Raw genomic sequence first — 20,633 nt, forward strand, 5'->3', positions numbered from 1 at the left:
CTAATCCTTCCTCTTATGACACTTGATGTGTCTTCATAGCTCTTTAACTCTCTGACATTATGTTTATTAATAATATTTACAGCTGTAGACTTGATGGAATATTGTAAGACACCTTTACTATTATTTATAACTGCATACATAACCAGTCAAGCAAACCAAAAGTTTAGGTATTAATAGTTCATTATTCATTAACAATTAATAAAACCATTAGTTACAACTTATAAATGCTTTATAAAGAATGACTAATCAGAAAAAATCTCTTCCTCCGTCCCTGCTGTGAAACAGTTTGACTGTCGGAAACCAAAAGTGAGCTTTGAACAGCAGCGATGTGTTAAATAAAGGTTTTCTACAAAGATACGACATATACAATTGTTAAATATAGAACTTTAGGCTTTTGAAAATACATTTAATGCTTCTCTCTCCCCTCCCAAACAGACATGACAGCTTGGCCTCTAGTGTGAAATGGTTTGCTTGTTGTTTCATTACAACCTACCGTGCTGCATGTTGGAGAATGTACAATCTGATTGAATGCATAATGTAGTCTGGTGGAGGAGAGCCAGAAATCATTTAGAGCTCCGCAGTTTTTATAATGAAAAAGTGGAAACTTTGCACACTGATATCAAACACCTTGGAGAATACATCTCATTCCCAGAGCATCAAATACCAACACTTTGTCTGATATCGACACACAAGGCACCCTTTAGCGTCTATACGAGATGCACCGGGCTTTCAAGTAACTACAATCTAATATCATCATCTCATCATCTCATATCTTTGGGGTATAACACATGCGCAGTAAAACCTGGTATGTACTCGCCGAAATGAGCCAATCGCAATGCATGGCCGTAGCTCCAGTTACACGGCGCATGTGTCATACCCCGTACCCCGTGTCCGCCCGTGTCTCAGCCCCTTTCAATAGGCCTTACGTATGTCCAGCGTCAATTTCCGCTTCAGTCTTGTCAAAATAAACTTCCATTTTACAGGAAACAACTTCGTTAGGGTTCGGCAAGAAAACCACCTAGGTTTAGGAAAGATCGTAGTTAACACCGGAAGTGTGGCGTAACTTAGTCTAAGTAAATATGTCTTCAGGTTTCTGATAAAAGTGCACAAAGTTTTATGTTCTCATCATAAAAATGGCGAATGTGATTTTTCACCTTCTCCACCCGACTGATGTTCAGCACATGAATATCCCAGTCGTCCCAACAGAAACATCGACAGCTCTCCTCATACAGATACACGTTTTTATCATGAACTCATATACAATTTTACTTTGCTCAGTTAAGTCACTTACTGTATAATATCACAATGTGTTTGTTTCTTTACATAGATGTGGTGGTGCATGGTGTCTAAAAACGTCTCATTGTCGGCTCTGTTCATCTTTGGTCTGTAAAACGAAACAGAGTTTTGTTCCAAACAAAAAGAAATCCAGCAGCCCGTCGTAATAATCCGCTTATTTTTCCAAATCTCCTGGAAAATAAACATTGTCTTCCCAGAAAGAAGAAGAACGTCAGGCTGCAGTTTCCACAGGTCGCCCAAGCATGAGGAAGTGGCGATGCCCCGCCCCTCGGCTCTGATAGCAGCTGATGATTGGTTTGTCAGTAGCATTAGCCACGGCGGCGGATGGTCCGCTTGGCGATGATGGGCGATGGACGATGGGAACCAGTCTCTCTCTGGGGAGCGTCTGTCCTCGCCGCCGCTGTCAGGAGACCTGGAGGACACAAATAATAATACGTCACAACCAATCAGAGCGTCGGCTGGTTCAGCTACATGAGTCTGATGAGGTCATGTTTCATAATGTTTTATAAAATGCATTATTTTATATATTAATATTATATATATATATATTGTACAGTTTTAAAGGGCTCGTATATCTATATATAAAACACAAAACAACAACAACAACAACAAAAGTACTATTAGTTTTAAAGCTAGAGTGAAGATACTGATATCATACGAAACTCGAAGGAGGCTAAATAACGCTCCAAACTTGCGCTAAATTTTGGCGAGACAAAACTGGCAGGCCATTTTCAAAGGGGTCCCTTGACCTCTGACCTGAAGATATGTGAATGAAAATGGGTTCTATGTCTGTAGTCTGTATTCATCTTTCAAAAATGAGAAACCAGAAGATTGAGGACGGCGGATATACAAGCCGTTGTTTTGATACGTACATGAAACAAAGCGGTGTTTGCCGACCATTTTCACACCACTCTCACTCACCACTTAGCTTCATTCCAGATGGCCATGTCGCTGTGAAAATATCCATGTATTGGAATGATCAGATGAGATGAAGATGAAAAATGAGAAGAGCCTTCTGTGTTTTTCCTCTTATCTTTACTCGTTTGCTTGCTTTCCACACTTTTCACTTCCGTTTCTCTTCTCGTGCACTAATTCGTTTCTCTCACCGACGAGCTCCGCCGCCGATTCAGCATCAACATGCTGAATGGGCCGCAAAAACTCATTACACTCGGCTTGGTGTGTCAGGACCTTAAAGCATCAGTAGGCGAGATTGGAGCAAATATGATTAAAAAAAGTTATTTTTTAACTTTAAGGTTCACTATATCCTGACAGTAGTGCATGAGATAGGTAATCTGAAAAAAATCATGCGCCTCTGTGTCTGAAAAGCCTGAAAACAGAGCCTTGAGGAGGTGAATAAGTCTAGTTTTCTCTCAGAACACTTGAATTACAATATGTTATAATAAGGTTATTATTGAATTTTTGCCCAATGATGCCAACAATATTCTGCCTATCCTCGCTTTAAGTAAGTAGCTGTGTAATAAGCGGGATAATGTACAGCTAGTGGGTCATTGTTGTGAAATAAACCCCTTCAGGGCGATGCAAGACCTGGCGGAGTTTATTTCACAACAATAACCGACTCGCAGTACATTATCCGTTACTTAATTTCCTGAATAAACCATGAGCTTTGGTGTTTTTGATACTGAACTACACACACACACTTTCATTTATACAGAAACATGTAGAGTCTGCATCTCATAGAGAGTGTACGTGTCCTCCTGAAGGCTCTGATTAAAAACATGAAGCTCTGGGGACGAGCTGGGACGCTACATGTCGGTCCTCTCTGTGGAGGCTGAGCTCTAGCTGTAATTGCTTCCAGGTGAGGACTCACAAGAAGAAAAAGAAGAAGAAGAAGCAGCACCTCTGAGCCGCTCACCCCTGAATTATTCATGTCCATCCTGTTTGACTCCAGCTGGAATCCTAAAAGAGCCGGAGGAGTCAGACAAGGACGAGCTGGATTACACTGAGAACCATACATCACTCTGAAAACAGCATCAACATGCAGACTGGCCCTAAACGCTCCGCTCAAAGCTGATTAAACATGGAGGTGAAGGTGTGTTTGGATCATTCCCGCAGTCGGAGCACACATGAAACGTCTTTGTAGCAAAAGGAGGTAACACTGCTGCTGTGATACACTGAGCTGCAGGTCATCCTCTGAGCAGAGTGAACACTGAAAACAACATGAAAACTGTGACCTTTTCAGTCCTGTTCTGGAGGACACAACAGGTAGACTCTTCAGTCCGCAGTATCCCACAATCCATCATGTTTGTCACTTTTTTGCAGATGCATTTCTGTGATATAACGTAAGGAAAACATCATACATAACTAGCACAACTTCATCTTTCCAGTAATAAACGCCTCTGATGTCCACTGAGGATGAACGGAGGTGAATCAGCTTGGAAATCATAAAATCGGCGGCCCTTATTAACCATAAATGTTGCCTCATTATCATCATGTTTCAGTACCAAAAGCAATCCAGGGATTGTTGTCTGTTTAGCAGCTAATGCAGCACAAATTTTCATAGTGCAGATTCAACAGAAAATATATAAAAAATAAGGGCTGTCAAAGTCAACACCATATTAATGCTTTGACGCTTTATAGCATTACTAATAATTAGTAAACATTATTAATGATGATTTCATTGTTTGTTAACAGTAAAATAATGATTAACTAAGTTTAATTATTACACGGTTTTGTTGAATACTTGATTCTGATTGGACAATCACGGCTTTCTACGGTCTGTTATTTCTTTATAGCAGACCGTTGCTATGTATAACAGACCGTTGCTATGTATAACCGACCGTTGCTATGAACGCAGTTCTGATGTCGGACTCTGGTGGACCGTTTCTGTGTCAAATGATTGATTTCTTAAGTGAGTAGCCGTGTAATAAGATGGATAATGTACAGCTAGCGGGTCATTGTTTTGAAATAAACCCCTTCAGGGCGATGCAAGACCGGGGTTTATTTCACGACAATGACCGGCTCGCTGTACATTATCCCTTACTTAACCATCAATTTACTATTTATCAATGATTTTTATTTTATTATAGTAAGTGATACCGACAGATAAGTCAGACAAATGTTGTGGAGTAAAAAGTATAATATTTGCCTATGAGATGTAGAGGAGTAGTTGTAGCATAAAATGGAAAGTAAAGCACCTTAAATTTGTACTTCAGTTCAGCACTTGAGTAAATACGCTGGTGTAAAACATCAAACTACATCTGACTGTTTACAGGTTTCAGTCAAACAGAGCAGAATCCAAGGTGAATATAAGCAGCTGCAATCGTTCTCGTTCTAAAAAAACCCATTTACAGGATATTCAGTCTCTGTTTTCACATTCAAAGTAAATAGTCGTCCTTCTCTCCAAGGAGAATTGGATTTCTGTCTGATTGAGCAGACTGTGATTTGTCCCTCTGTCTTTTCTCTCCCGGTGTGACCGAAAATAAATTCAAAGTACCTCTGCAGGTTTCAACCAGAGGGGAGGCTTCAACGTACAGAAACATGCAGACAGGTAAAGTCACACACTTTGTTCAAGGACAGTTATGCTGTGAAGAAAAAAAGAAAAAAAGAAAAAAACGATGCAGCGAGACACAAATGAGTTCTGCTTTCTGCTGCGACGCCTGATTACACCTTTGCAACAGCAAATTACACCCTCGCTCCACGGACTGTAATGATCATGTACGAATGTTTGAAATGAAATGTTCAACGCTTTCGGCTGAAAAGCTAAAAGACACGAAGAGTAGTGTGCAGGTTTAACCCCTTCAACCACCACGTGAAAGCACCTCCATCGTTACCGACTCGTGGTTCAAACCCAAAGTGGCAGACTGTCAGTTCAGCCCGTTCTCATTCCCAGGACGTTAAATACCAACTCTTTGTCACGGCCGTCGGCGTTCGATACCGACACACAAGGCACCCTTTAGCCGCGGTGAGACGGCGTTCCATTAACTTCAGTGCAAACCCATCAGTGGTTTCATTTTCACTGTAAAAGCGTAGTAGTATTAAGCCCAAACATGTTGTTTTTTTCTAAACCTAACTAAGTGGTTTTGCTGCCTAATCCTAAGTGTTTTTGTTTAATTCGCAACATTAAGCATTTGTTTACTGCGACCAAAAAGTTTGACGAATTGGGAGCGAGAACGGGTTGGGTTGCAGATCTTGTTACCGTTTGACAGAGCCAGGCTGATAAAACGTAAACACCACAAATCTGCAGCCAGAGGCAGAAGGTGAAAGGAGGATAAAACATGAAACGCCAGAGAGGAGGCTATGATGGCCAGGATTAATGAGTCCCAATGTCTCCCCCATCTATGCACCAAACAACAAAACACCAAGAAAATGGAAAAAATATGAACAAAATACATATCAGAAAAACAATACAAGGATTAGAGATAGGGCTAAATCAATACACAATCACAAAAAAATGGTCAAAAATGTATACGGATGTGTTCTTCTGTTAATGTAAGATATAAAAAAAGGATTGTTTTAGTGTTGGTACAGATCAGAACCAAAAACCCTGAAGCCCTACTCAGGGATGGAGCAACATACATAATATTACAGCTTTCTCAATTCCTACATATTATTATGTATTTGTTTCCATGAAAAACTAAGAAAGAAAAAAGCAGTAAAGTTCAGGGCTGTCAAAGTTAATGTGATAACGCGTTAACGCAAATTCACTGATTTCTTAATGCATTAATGCAATCAATTTTTTGGAGGCTGTAGCAGGCTCAGTTTTAGAGCGAGAGTTTAGATACCGTTATCATATGAAATGACATTGGTACCAACCATGTCATACTAGCTTGTCGCGAAGGAGGCTTAATAACATTCCAAAGTTATGCTACATTTTGGCGAGGAAAAACTGTAAGGCCCAATTCAAAGGGGTCCCTTGACCTCTGACCTCAAAATATGTGAATGAAAATGGGTTCTATGGGTACCCACGAGTCTCCCCTTTACAGACATGCCCACTTTATGATAATCACGAAATTGAATGTATTGATTCGTGTACATAGACACGAATTTCACCCAGGAGACCGGTGTTCTTGTGCCGTGTGAAACAAGACGTCAGCATTGATTTATTGGTCATATAACTTTCGTACTTAAGTTACAGCACTTCAGGTGTTATTTAAACCCAAATCGCAATCTTTTTTCTTCAACATAACTAAGTAGTTTTATTTTGAAAAGACTGGAGCGGAAATTGACACATGCTTCACGTGTTGCTAGACATTCAGCATGAAAAATACGTTGCTGAAAATCGTGCTGAGCGTCACAAAAAAATGGAAATAGATACAATTTTGTGATTACTTCAGGAACTGCCATGAGACTGTGTTATGATTTGAGCATACTTTTTAATGCGAAATGCAGTACATGTGAGGGTTTCTAGACAACATTTGTCATTGTTTTGTGTTGTTAATTGATTCCAATAATAAATATATACATACATTTGCATAAAGCAGCATATTTGCCCATTCCCATGTTGATAAGAGTATTAAATACTTGACAAATCTCCCTTTAAGGTACATTTGGAACAGATAAAAAAGTTTGCGATTCATCGTGATTAACTATGGACAATCACGCGATTAATCAAGATTCAATATTTGAATTGATTGACAGCCCTAATCAGAAGTTGCCAGATTCCACATCAAGCTGACTATAAACATACTTCATCATCCAAAGCAAACACAAAAACATGATGATAATTAGAATAATAATAACACATTTTTTTTTAAACATTGGTGCATAAATACAGTATACTTAGTAAATGTACTTAGTTAACTTTCACAACTACAGCTAAAACAAAGAAGACGTGTCAGACGGTGATAAAATGTGCCGCTCAGTCAGTGAATATCAAACTCACTGTTTTTCATGTTTGATAACGATGATGATTTTGTGTAAACACAAGTAATATCTTTTTTTTTTTTTTAATCAAAGACACAAAGTGCGGAAAAATAGAAGCATCAAAACCAACGTTAACAGAAGAACATTACTGTCTGAAGGAGAACAACTATTACAAAGAAATAAAACCAGAGACGACAGAAATGAGCTTCATCTTCTTGTTAGTTACACATCAATGTGTGTGTGTGTGTGTTTCTGTGTGTATTATCTGTGTTTCCATGATAAACACTGCAGCTGGGAGTAAACTGAAAAGCAGGCGGCCTTGTTTCCAACATAATTGCTTTATGATGAATTGCGGCTGGTGAAGAGAAACAATGAGCTGCGTTACTATTTATTTCACTTCCAAAGCAAAAACAACCCAGAAAACGTGTCATTAATATTCCAAAGCGGCGGCTTCTTAAAATATTAAAATCGAGCTATAAACCCATTTTTAATATTCTTGGAGCCGATAGATGTTTAAAAATCCTCCTGAGAAATTAAAGTCAGGCTCTGAAACACACAGGTGAGTCTTCAGGTGAAGAGGCGTCAGCTTCTCTATACAGATACAATATGTTGAGATCAGCTGAACGTAGCGGAGCAGCGTAAAACACTTCATTCAAACTGGACAGAAAGAAAATAAAACTCACCTAAACCGTCGTCGTTACTCTTTCCAACAATCAGTGTGCTTTGGTCGAACTCAACTGTAATTTCACAGAGTTTAATGTGAATAAACGCCAAATCTAAAGTCCCCCCCGATTTCTCTCTGTCTCTCTCTCTGAAGGAAGAAGGCGGGGTCATGCATCATCAACGCGTCATCAGTTACACTGAGCATGTGTTATACCCAGAGGTCTTAATGTTCTGGCTGATCGGAATATCCGGATCATGGTCCGGATCGCCACCAAAATGTATGGATTATTCATTGTGCCACGCCCCACACCTCCAAAAAATGTCATTAAAATCCATCACGGACTTTTGGAGTAATCCTGCAAACGGACAAACAAACCAACAAACCAACGCCGGTGAAAACATAACCTCCTTCGTAGGCCTTCGGCCTTGGCGGAGGTGATAAATTCTAAAAGACACTGAGCCAGTGCAGGTTGGCTAAAACTGGGCTGATATGCTCTCTCTTTCTTGTTCTAGTTAAAAGTCTGGCAGCAGAGCTCTGAATTCATTGTAATTTGTCAATGGATTGTTTTGGAGGACCGGAGAAGCATTACATTGTTAGCCTGAGTCTGAGTTAAGGATGAAAAATGTGTCCCAGTGTTAAAAAGCTGCTTCCCTTTGAGAGGAAGGTGGGAGCACCATCTTTAATCAGACCATAAAGGTTACATAACAACATTTGTATATCCTTTACAAAGCCTCTCCATCAGGCTGTGTGAAGGAGCATCATCCAGACTCATTATATATCACTAATTAAATCCTCTACACTTTCTGTACGTCCCTGTAAGCCTGTAAAACCTCCTCGGGGCCAATTCAACGTCATTTGTTCCTCTGATCCTGCTTTCTGAGCTTTAATGAACACTCGCTCCTCTCTTCGTGTAAACACAGTAGAGTTTCGTGTCGGTCCGCCCACTCAGCGCTGCGTCTCTGTAATTTAATTTGCCTCACAGCAAAGCAATCAGATCGGCTGTCCTTCATTAGCAGAGGAGCTCGTTTGTGTGAAGCTCCCTTTTTAAAAAAAAATAAATAAAAAAAGATTTTCTGGAGGCGGCAGATGCAACAACGCGCCGCCATCTTTCAGCCAAATGAAGACGAGAGATGAGAGAGAGAGTTGTTGTTGTTGTGTGTCGGAGACGTTCATCAGCTGGAGCTCAGAGAGGATGAAGCATCTTCTCCCAGCATCCTCTGCTTCCAGTTAAGAGTCGGGATCACGGTCCAGGATGTAGACAGAATCACCACCCACTCATGTTATCCTGCCGTTCTTTAGCTGATTATTTAAGCCTGAAATGGTTTTAAGGCACGACAGGCAAAAACATTGTTGTTCGTGCACTGCTCAGATTAGAGATTTGGGGCTATTTTGCATCCATAACACGTTTTCTTTCAGACTAGCGGAAAGAAAACATCCAAAATACACATTTAGGTGTTTATTTTACTACTTTGTCTGTTTGCGTCTGTAGATTTCTCCTAAATTCACCAAAAGTTACCATTCAATAATGCCTCCACTAATCTTCAGTAGCACTTACATCCACTAGACGCTCCAGTTTCATTCCTATCTATAATCTGAAGGTTTGTACAGAGGGGTTTGTTCATATATCATTCATAGCCTGATTTATAAAACATTTTATTCCTAAAAACAAGGCGAAAATTGACTTTTTTATGTCTGTTGACGGTATTTTCAGATTTATGGAGTGATAAAAAGAGACATCCCTCTCTAAAAACTTTTAACTCCAATACGTCGACAAAATGAAACATGAATTTTGAACCTGGCTTTATCCTATTATGTTCTGGAAATGTATGCAAATTAGTGCATATTTAATAAGATAAAGACTCATTTTGCATACTTAAACATTATATTTCAGAAAACTTGTAATACAAAAAAATATTGTTTTAATGTTAGTAATCAACTGGGGAAGTTTCATGGTGATATCTGTTAGTTACATTTTTAACCCTATTCACCTGTAGTGTCTTAATGTATTTCATTTTACAATCCATGTCTTTAAAAGCCGTTTCTTCTCAGACTCTGATCCAGAAATCTCCACTTCAGTAGCTCTTACATCCACCGAACTTTCCAGTTCCATTCCTATCTATAATCTGAGGGTTTGTACAGAGGGGTTTGTTCATATATCATTCATAGCCTGATTTATACAACATTATATTCATAAAAACATGACAGAAATTGATTTTTTTGAATAGCTGTTGACAGTATTTTCTTCTGATTACTGATGTTTCTGAGTGATAAAAAGAGAAATCCCAAACCAAAATGGTCAACAAAATGAAACAATAATTTTGAACCTGGCTTTATCCAATGGTCAGATTTATGTTCTGGAAATGTATAAATATTAACACATAGTTAATAAGATAATGTCTAATTTGCATATTCAAACATAACATTTCAGAAAACGTAATAATAATTGTGTTAATGTAACGAATCAACTGGGGAAGTTTCATGGTGATATCTAAACATTATTCACCTGTAGTGTCTCCCCTTAATAGACATTAAAGTAAAGATTCATAATTTATTATTTATTTACTATGATTTACTTCTCATACATATCTATGATCCTTACTGTTAACCTGTTTATAATTTTGGCATTGTGTATATTTCGAATTTGCACCTTATTAATATTTATATTTTATTTGCACTCCTCCTATGTTGCACTGCAACTGCTGCACAGCTGTTTCCCTCGAGATAAATGAAGCTCCATCTTATCTTAAAAAATTGATTTATTCACGGGTGCATGGAGGCTCTGTTATTTAAGGGATTTGTATTAATGCCTTTTGTGTCTATTACAGATTTATCAAAAAAGTGAAAATGCACATTGGATTTATCCAAAGTCCATCATATAACCCCCAACTGATTACCTTTAATTGTTCCCTTTAATGTTACTAAACATCTGGATATTACTGTCGGCCCACATTAAATCATTGATTCAATGTTGTAAACTGATTAAATGTGAAAACTTCCTCGGTTTTAAACACCTTTTGTAGGCTGCAATATAGGAATTTTAAATCAAATGATTTTATTATGCAGTCTGGGAGCCAAAGACAGACAAAGTCCCCAACATGTATCTGACTTCAGATGCCCTGCAGTGTTGCAGCAGTGTCTGTGTTTCCTCAGGAGGCTGAGAGGCGACGCTCCAATGATCTGACTCTAAATTTCATGACGGCGAGGTCGGAGCTCCTCGCTCTGCTGTCCATCTTTAAAACAACAACTTCCCACCGGGGGAGCAGCTCTTCAGACAGGGCAGAGAGGGCAGAGAGGGTTTGTGAAAGTCAGCGGCGGTTTGACAGACTTCAGTATTCAGAGAGCGGACCGACTCGTCTCAAACCGACCGACCAGAACGCAGCAAAGAAGGAGTGAGCGGGCGGGTTTGGTGTGTTGATGCAGGACGCTGCCCGTCATCTTTCAGAGGAAACTCTCAGCTCTGACATGCAGACAGCGAGTAACAGTTGTCTTTTCTGCAGTAATCTGATTCTGTAGGAAGACGACTGCTAATCTGACAAACTAAACACGGGCTCCAGAGAGAGACTTTAGCGTTTTTACATCACCTGAAGGCCACGTAGTTCTCCGACACGCTTGTGAAACTGCGGTAACGTGAGCCGCAGAGTGCAAAACCCCGGTACCGCTAGCTGCCGTCTGACTTACGTTGTTCCTAAAGTAAGGATGACCTCTGAGCTAGGCGATTTGCGTTACCACGGTTTTGCACTCGGTGGCTCACGTTACCTCAGTCTTGGAAAAGGGAGGAGTGAGCGGAGGGGTACTCAGTTGGTTGCAATCTGCAACTACACCACCAGATGCCACCAAATCCTACACACTCTGTCCCTTCAGATATTGAGAGTAAAAGCGCAAGTAAACGCTGTTAATAAAAAATGCAAGCAAGTCCGAATTTTGAGATCTATGTTTATGGTGGGTCACACGTGCAAAATTAATATTCGCCTCCCGTTGACTTCCATTCTACGCGAGCGGATAAACATTTGCCTCCGTTTATGAAGCAAATTTGCATCTTTGCTTTCGAAATGGAGTTCGCTTTGGTGAACTCTCAGTTCGAAAATCAGCTCAGCAGGTGACGGTCACTCACTTGCATTCGTGCATGTGTGATCGTGTCCTCATTATTCCTCTCAACATGTACGCCAACTTAAAAATGAATGCTACGTTACACTTGAAGAAAAACAAAAACTTCACGACTTAAAGGATTTAAAGAACAAAATCCAGTTTTTCCTTCCCTCGTAGCGGCATTGTAGCACGATCTGACATGCAGCCTGCCGAAATCAAAACTCAACTACGGCTTTAAGAGCACTTTTTGTTTGCATTTGCCGATCACGTGAATGATGTAACTTGCAAGCTAGAACCACTGATTCACCGAACCGGCTCGCGAGTAACGAAGATGCTGAGGGGAAATGTATCGGAGTAAAAGCACACATTTCATTCAGGAAAAGTGAGGAAACTCGACTGTGATGAATGAACACAGTGTGATACACCCAGAAAAAGCTGCTGTATTAAGTGGACCTGTAGGTAGAAATAGATTTTTCAACCGCTATGTCGAAGGTAAGAGATGAACTTTGAGGTCCGAGTTACAATGTTTAAGCAGGTTAAATAACCACAGTTCACAAGTGAACAGACAGAAACACCAACAAAAACTCTCACAGCTGAAGCTTCCTGAAGCTTTTCAATAGACAGTAATCAGCCTCATCAAGACAAACAGTCTTCAGCTAAACAGAGAATGACAGAGAACTAAAGGAAGATGAAGAGCTGTGCTTTAAAAATCAACATATCTTGAATGAGGTTTGGTTGGTGGTGTGATGATGAAGAGGCTTTTGAAACTACTCCAGTTAATCAGCCGCTGTGAAGAGTGACAGACGGAGAGGAGAGTGCTCATGGCTAGCAATTATTCAATCAACACACAGGAACACGCACACAGGCTGTGATTTTGATGAGGGCCAGCAGCGTCCTCGTTAGAAGATGGTATCATGTTATTAGAGGCTCTTAAAATTAGATCTTTGATTGAAATTAAACACACAGAGGGAGGAAGGGCTCTAACACTAAAGAACATCAACAAGTTTCTTCTAATTAACATTTTTCTTTTATAACTGTGTGAACTATAAAAAGAAACTGTGTGTCCTTTACGCCCACTGTTTTAATGACCATGCACCAATTTTACTCTGCCTGATAATCTTTATCTTTTTACATTTAATGTTTAATATTTATTATTATATGTTTGTGCTCATTTAATATTATTAATCTAAACATAATTCTATTACAGGTCTTTCTGTCTATCCTCCTGAAATTTCTCTTAAGTTCCTCTAAACCCTCTGAGACCCACAATATACCTGTTTTTGTCTTTTTTAGGGGGTTACATGGGGTCTTTAGTGGGGGATACCAGGTCAACAGTAGATGTCACATAGAAGTGGTGTACATCATCTGAAAGCTGGGAACCTAAAGATTAATTTGAGATGCAGCTCAGTACTGTGTGCAAGTTGTTCTAGTCATAAATCAGAAATAAACATTAATTCATTAATTAATTAAAATACATTTTGAAAGTGTATAAGGGCTTATAACATTATGATGGAAGTATATGATGACCATCTCCATGCTCTATTATGTCTCATAAGTTGTTGCAGAAATTTCTGAGTTGATACCATTTGTTATACAGATTTGGTGCTAAATTTAACCATTTTTTACCACTGGAGAATTGATAAAAAATGACCAATAATCCCTCCAAAATACCACATTAAGACACCAAGACCTTGAGGAACACCATAAAAAAGCCATGCTGGGATTTGGTTTCAAAAACTTTTTGACATTTGTAGATTTCTGCAAAAATTGCATTTTTCGGCGATTGGATGGCGAGCACTTCTGTTCTAGAAACTGCTCTGAAACTCCCTTATTGTCAATCTAGCTAGGAAAGCCATCCATCCTCTGAATGCTCTAGGTCTCTAGTTTACGGCTGTAAAGTTTCATGAGGCTGTGATTATCCTAGAGGTCACCACAGGTCATTTTATACAGTGATGTCATGGTCTCACTACAATGAAATGGCTCCTATGGGGACTAACATCATCACACATGAATACAGTTGGGCTCATTGGATCCACAAGAGTCTCAGCTTTACAGTGATGATCAATTTATGTAATTCAAGACTGTTTAGGGACCCCAGTATGCAGAAATATTCAAACACACCATTTTAGAATAGATGGAAAAAATGTGTACTGCATTAAAAAAACTGCATGTGATTATCATAGAGTGGGCATGTCTGTAAAGGGGAGACTCGTGGGTACCCATAGAACCCATTTTCATTCACATATCTTGAGGTCAGAGGTCAAGGGACCCCTTTGAAAATGGCCATGACAGTTTTTCCTCGCCAAAATTTAGCCTAACTTTGGCATTTCATACGATATCTGTACCTTCACTTTACCACTAAAACTGAACCTGCTACAGCCCCTGAAAGAGGTTAAAGTCGGTCGGGATTGCCTGTAATCCCGTGGGTCTCAAGAGGGTTTAAAAAGGATAGGTTTGCATTTTTCAAGTCTGTCTTAAAACAATAATCAGGTGCCAGTACATCGTACATTAAAACAGGTTTTTCTTGCTGTAATCATTCCTCCTGTGATGAGTTACAGTAGATACTGTGGCATGTGAACATATGATCAGGTTTCTGAATATTTCTTGTTGGTACATAAGAAATGGTGAGAAATCAAGACCCAAATGATCGGAAAAACCTGGATACTGTTATAATTATGGTACACAGAGAGGAGAACAACCAGCATTATGTGTAGCATTAGTTCCTTAATGTGATGTGATGTATACAGGACATCATCACATGCTCTGTTCTCACCGTGGTGGTCTTGACTCGGCCTCCCGGTTGCGTGCAGGTCCAGCCCGACTGATTGACCAGGAGATCACAACCTTCATCGTCCAAACACGGAGACATCTCGCACCACTGTCGAGTCCACACGATACGAACTGAGGAGGAGGAGGAAGAGGAAGAGGAAGAGGAAGAGGAAGAGGAAGAGGAAGAGGAAGAGGAAGAGGAAGAGGAAGAGGAAGAGGAGAGACAGGTGAGTATATTCGTTTCAGTTTATTTGTTTACATCCCTCAATGACTCACTGCTGTGTGACCCAGTTCCTCCTGAGTGTCCTCAAACTTTCACTTAATCATGAATAAATTATGATTTTATTTTAATGCCACTGTTTTAAAATTGTAAACATAGAAGTAATAAACAAGCACTTCTCAGATAAATTACTCTCTTTTCAACGACAGAGTAGTTAATTTCTTGAGCGATGTGTTTTTACGCGTTGTTCTCCTCCTCGTCGTCGAACATGTGAGTATTGTTTTCAGATAGATGTTTTAAAAGGCCAAGCTCATCCATCAGCAGACAATCCTCTCTCCACTGATCTCTTACTGTCTTATTATAATCCATTATTTATACAACTGTTTAAACATAATCATTGCATCTTTATAATAATTAATGTTCTGTAGGATGTGAAGTCATTAATACATAAACGTCATGATGATTAACTTCAGGGAAGAGAAAGAAAGTATCACAAACTAAATGTAGGGCCACTGTTTGGAAATATTTTGAGTATAATCTAATAAAAAAATTTTTATATTATGATGAGAGGACATAATCATTTTCACTATATTCCTTTTTTTCCCCTGGTAAACATCCTACAGAAGTATTCTTGAAAAAGTACAACAGAAGTGTGACTTTTTCTTGTAACAGGCGAGACTTCAGAGACCAGATCCAAAGTATCGGCTGGAAAAAATAATGATAATATAATATAATAATAATCATATATAGCAAAAAATAAATAAAAAAGAGATAAGTAAAAGTAAATGTATAAATTGCTTTTTGCGACTTTTCATCAGTGACTACGTCCATAAACATGTATCCAAAAATATTTGTAAGAATAATAAATAACATGTATAACAACAATATAGGTAAATTCATCCAACATCTAAATATCATAAACACCTTGAATTTCTTAAATACCACTCCTTAATGAGAAGCATCAGCCTACAGTGGGAGAATAAATCTATATTATCAATAGATAAAAAAGAAGATTAAAAAGACAGAAAAGCGAGGGGAAAAAAAGACAAAAAAAAAAGACATAAATAAGGGGATAGATAACATCCCGAACACAGACAATGATGATACATCCTATTGGATCAATAACAATAGTAAATAGCCTGTGTCAAGCAATATGGCTGAGTGACAAGTAAGGCTTCGTTTGGGCTATAAAATAAGTCAGTCTTAGTTCTTCATTCATCTCTTTTATGACATTTCTTGAAAATATACAACTTAAAATATTACAACTACTTTCTTTTAAAATGACAACTTTATTCTCATAACGTTGTGACTTTTTCTCCTAAAAGTATGCCTTTATTCTAAAAAACATTACAACTTTAGAAAAATGCAAATATATGTATATATTTATTATTGTAAATCAATTAAACAACGCAAAACAATGAGAAATATTGTCCAGAAACCCTCACAGGTACTGCATTTAGCATACAAAATATGTGCTTAAATCATAACATGGCAAACTGCAGCCCAACAGGCAACAACAGCTGTCAGTGTGTCAGTGTTCTGACTTGACTATGACTTGACCCAAACTGCATGTGATTATCATAAAGTGGGCATGTCTGTAAAGGGGAGACTCGTGGATACCCATAGAACCCATTTTCATTCACATATCTTGAGGTCAGAGGTCAAGGGACCCCTTTGAAAATGGCAATGACAGTTTTTCCTCGCCAAAATTGAACGTAAGTTTGGAGCGTTATTTAGCCTCCTTTGCGACAAGCTAGTATGATATGGTTGGTACCAATGGATTTCTTAGGTTTTTTCATACGATGAGCTCGCTACAACCTACGAAAGACCGATTGCGTTAATGTGTTAAAGAAATTAGTTGTGTTAAACGAATTTGCGCTATCTTAATTTATTACCTTTTTTATACTTTATTCTGTTGTTTTCTCTGAAATTTAATTATCATCAGATTGTGTCTCTTTTCTTAAAATTATGGATTTTTTTGTAAATCTCCAAAGGAAATGGAGAGGAGTGATCTCCCAAATCAAAGAACCAAACTAAACTCAGTCCAACATCAGAGGAACTGATTCTGTTTACTGTACACACCTCCTCTTCATCACACTCAGCTATTTATAAAGAAATAGGACATTCTCACAACCACATTTGCATATTGTGGCTCCCTGATTGGCCCACAGAGAGAGAGGAGGGGGTGATGAAGAGGAGGAAGATGATGGGGAGGAGGAGGAGGAGGAGGAGGAGGAGTGTGTTGAGGAGTTTAATTGAGCAGGAAACAGATAACAAGAAATAAACAGAATCACAGGACGCTCAGTGAGGTCAGAGGCTGAGATAACCTCACTTTTAGTTCTAAAAACAGGATCCTACATTTCCTATAATGCAACCTGACATCATGTCTTCATCAGATCATCAATCAGGTAGTCATGTGTTGTGACTCCAATCTATGACGCACACTAATATAAAGTAGATACTGTTAATTTATTCAGCAGAATACATCTGTCAGCAATTAACAGAATGTGCATCTCATTAAAGATGTCCGCTGGTCCCAGAGGGGAGAAAAGGAAGAACAGAAAGTGATGTTCCTCATCATGGAGGAAGCTTCAAACATAACGACATAAATCAGAGAAGCATTTCCTGAAACTAATGCATGTGGTTAATGAAGGAACTAGGGTCAGTCTTCTCACAAGATTATCAGGGTTGACATTATATGATAATTCGTTGTCCTCAATGGACAGCATTGGTTCTAAAATACTTATCATGTACAGTATATATTAATAATATTAATATATATACAGTATATATTATTTTTAATTATATAAAAAATATAATATATATAATTAATTAAGTAAAAATAAAATAAAAATATTTTTTAATTATATATTATATATAAAATTATCTAAAGTATTTTTTTTTCTTCTCTTCTTTCCTTCCTAGAACATTTAATGCATTACGTAACTCACAATAACTCATAATGAGCTTGCTTAGTTGACGTTTGTGCAGAACAGATTGTTTCTAAAATGTATTAAATCAAAGAGTAATCAGTCACATAAAGGAAAAGTGTAATTAAGAGATTTACACACATTTGATGTGAGTCATTATTGTAGCATAAAAGCTGCAGGAAGAGAAGATTCATCTTACATCTTAAAAATCTGTTTTTTTCAGGAATATGTCATTAAATATGCAAATGTATGCATATTTTAACATGGAGTGGCATCACATGAATGACACAACGTAACGCAACCCAATGTAGCATAGCACGGCATGACGTAATGCAGTGGTAATTGAATCACGGTCATGAATGTAACACAGCACATTGTAACGAAACGCACCATGACGTAACGCAAAATGCAGAGAAATGCGACGCAACCTAACGTAAATTCATATGACGCAAAGTAACATATACTCTTTCAAATGAAACTCGTGAGCTTGTGGTTACAACATGGGAAGTCATGTATACATGATATGCTTGGCATTCAAGTTGTTAAGTCGTGAGAAAACCGCTGCTAGGCAATAGCAACATGCACGCTACTGTCACCTGTTGTTTGCATCTAAAATCTACAGGGGCTAACAATTTAGCAAGGTAGCGATAGTGTAATGCAGGAAATGCAAAAGGCATAATGTACACATAAAGGTTTCAAAATTCACGAGTGGGATATTTACTGACATATTTTATATTGTACAACAAAAGGTTAAAAACTCTTCAGCCTGTGTTAACCACAGACCTTATTTCAGGCATTTAACTAAAGCCCATTAAAAAAAAACATTGACTTCCAGACGAGGGAACTGTTAGTACTCAAACTCATTTTCGGGTTTTAGGACTCATTCCTGTAGCTCTCTATAGCAACGAACAGTGTAGGAGACCAGCCTGCATAAAGTAACAAAAGAATTACAGTACAATCACAATACAATCATACAAGTCCAAGAGCAGATCAAATATGCCTATCAACAGGTGTTGTAGAGCAATTAATATCACAATATACAAAACACTCACACTCCCATACACACACTAAGAGCTTAGTCATAGACCGGAGTGTAAAGTAAGCTTTTAAAAGTCTTCATAACACAAGATCACATAACATGACATGACACAACATAACGTAAATAACATGAAAAATATGATGGTGTTTTTTTACCTATAGCAGACACACACACAGAGACACACACACACACACACACACACACACACACACACACACTGCCTGCCCAGTGAGTCAGTCAGTCCGCTTCAGACTGATCCCGTGTCTCGCCTCTCTCTTTCATTTGAAAATGAATTCTTCACTCTGAGGGATTTCCTGCCGTTCGGGCGACACTTTACTGACCCAATCATTCCCACCGTTCCAGCCTCGCTCTCATTCCCGGCACTAAATTACACTCTGTGAGCCCGGGGAAAGATGAAGAAAATGAGAGTCTGTACAGGCCTGTAATACATAACCTGGTAATCAGTTCTCCCTTTGGAGCAGCAGAGCAGTGGTGTGATTGTGATAGCCCGTTAGCCCCCAATTATCAAACCAATTTCCTATTGAACAGCAGCAGCTCCTCTCAGCCATGATACTTAATTAAATTCTCACATTGCTCACACCTCTATCACGACGGAGAGAGAGAGAGAGAGAGAGAGAGAGAGAGAGAGAGAGAGAGAGAGAGAGAGAGAGAGAGAGAGAGAGAGAGAGATCCTCCGGGGTGAGGAAATACTTCAACTGCTCCTTTTATGTTAAGCTTATTTTTAGAAATTAGGTTTAAAATGATAAAAAAACAAAACATAAAGGTTGTGTTAAAGGAATATTCCAACATTTAGGTAAATCTTGTTCTGTCTTCTCGGAGAGGATGGATATAAGCTTCATCTCTGTGTGTTCAGTACAGCGATTCAGTACTCTGCCTCTGATTGGCTAGTACTAATTGCCTTAGTTGGTTGGATTGGTTAGGTTTAGGCATGAGGAGTGAGATTGGTTACGGACATCTGCTGCTGATGATGTCATCTATAATATTCACCCAGCAGTTGTTAATGAGCCCGTTAATGTCCCTCCTTCTCAGGTTTGACTTGTTTGGAAACATTTCTCTACCTCCCTCCCTCCCTGTGGCTCGGCGGTGCAGCACTGAGCGCGCTCAGATCCCCCTCTGAGACTCACTGAAAGGTGTCGGAGAGCAGAGCGGCGGGAAACAGCAGCGCCCCGTTTTGTTTCTGTGTAATTACAGCTCCTCCGACTTCCTGCTGAGGACGAGGGTGGAGGTCGACAGCGGCCGCCACGTTTGTTGATTCGTGTCTTTCTTCCGTCGTGTACCAGGACGCCGCCGTTGAGTGAGCACACCGCACGCCTCTCACCATAACGCCTCCATTACCTCAGCAGCGTTTTATCAGACGCCTCACAGCGAGGCTGTAAATGCTGCTGTTTCCTGAAATCAGCTGGAAACGTTCAGACTGATCACATCAAGACACACAATGGATCTGATAAAAAAATGTATGATATTAACACAGTCTCACTGCAGTTCATGAAATAGTCATGAAATTTAATCTATTTGACTCGTGTACATGGACACGACTTTTTTTTTGTTTTCGCGACGCTCAGCCCGACTTTCAAAAACATATTTTTTGTGCGTTTTCCTACAAATGTCCAGCAGCATGTGACGCACGCATCAATTTCCGCTACAGTCTTTTCAAAATAAAACTACTTATGTTTAGGAAAAGATCAACTTGGTTAGGTTTAGGCAACACAACTACTTGGATACTAGGATGCAGTCACCGAATCAGTTTTGATATAAATTGCAGGAACACCACCGTTCAAAAGTTTG

At 39.0% G+C, this 20,633-nt stretch overlaps 1 protein-coding gene across 3 annotated transcripts in view; it reads right to left on the reverse strand.

The window, feature by feature from the left end:
• Positions 1-1,029: 1,029 nt before the first annotated feature.
• The window catches only part of LOC141766614 (chemokine-like protein TAFA-5), a 49,631-nt gene continuing 30,027 nt past the window's right edge, over positions 1,030-20,633 (reverse strand). Inside the window, exons 3-4 of one of the 3 annotated variants that reach the window (XM_074633583.1) lie at positions 14,643-14,770; positions 1,030-1,708 (exon numbers count right to left, since the gene is read on the reverse strand). In XM_074633583.1, the coding sequence (XP_074489684.1) occupies positions 1,700-1,708; positions 14,643-14,770 (137 nt within the window). In that variant the 3' untranslated portion in view covers positions 1,030-1,699. Of the gene's footprint in view, positions 1,709-6,654; positions 7,475-10,844; positions 11,049-14,642; positions 14,771-20,633 lie in introns of those variants that run through there. The other 2 variants (XM_074633581.1, XM_074633582.1) reach the window with 2 other exon arrangements.

The sequence above is a fragment of the Sebastes fasciatus genome, chromosome 4 (genome assembly GCF_043250625.1).
Source record: "Sebastes fasciatus isolate fSebFas1 chromosome 4, fSebFas1.pri, whole genome shotgun sequence".
Lineage (NCBI taxonomy): Eukaryota > Metazoa > Chordata > Actinopteri > Perciformes > Sebastidae > Sebastes > Sebastes fasciatus.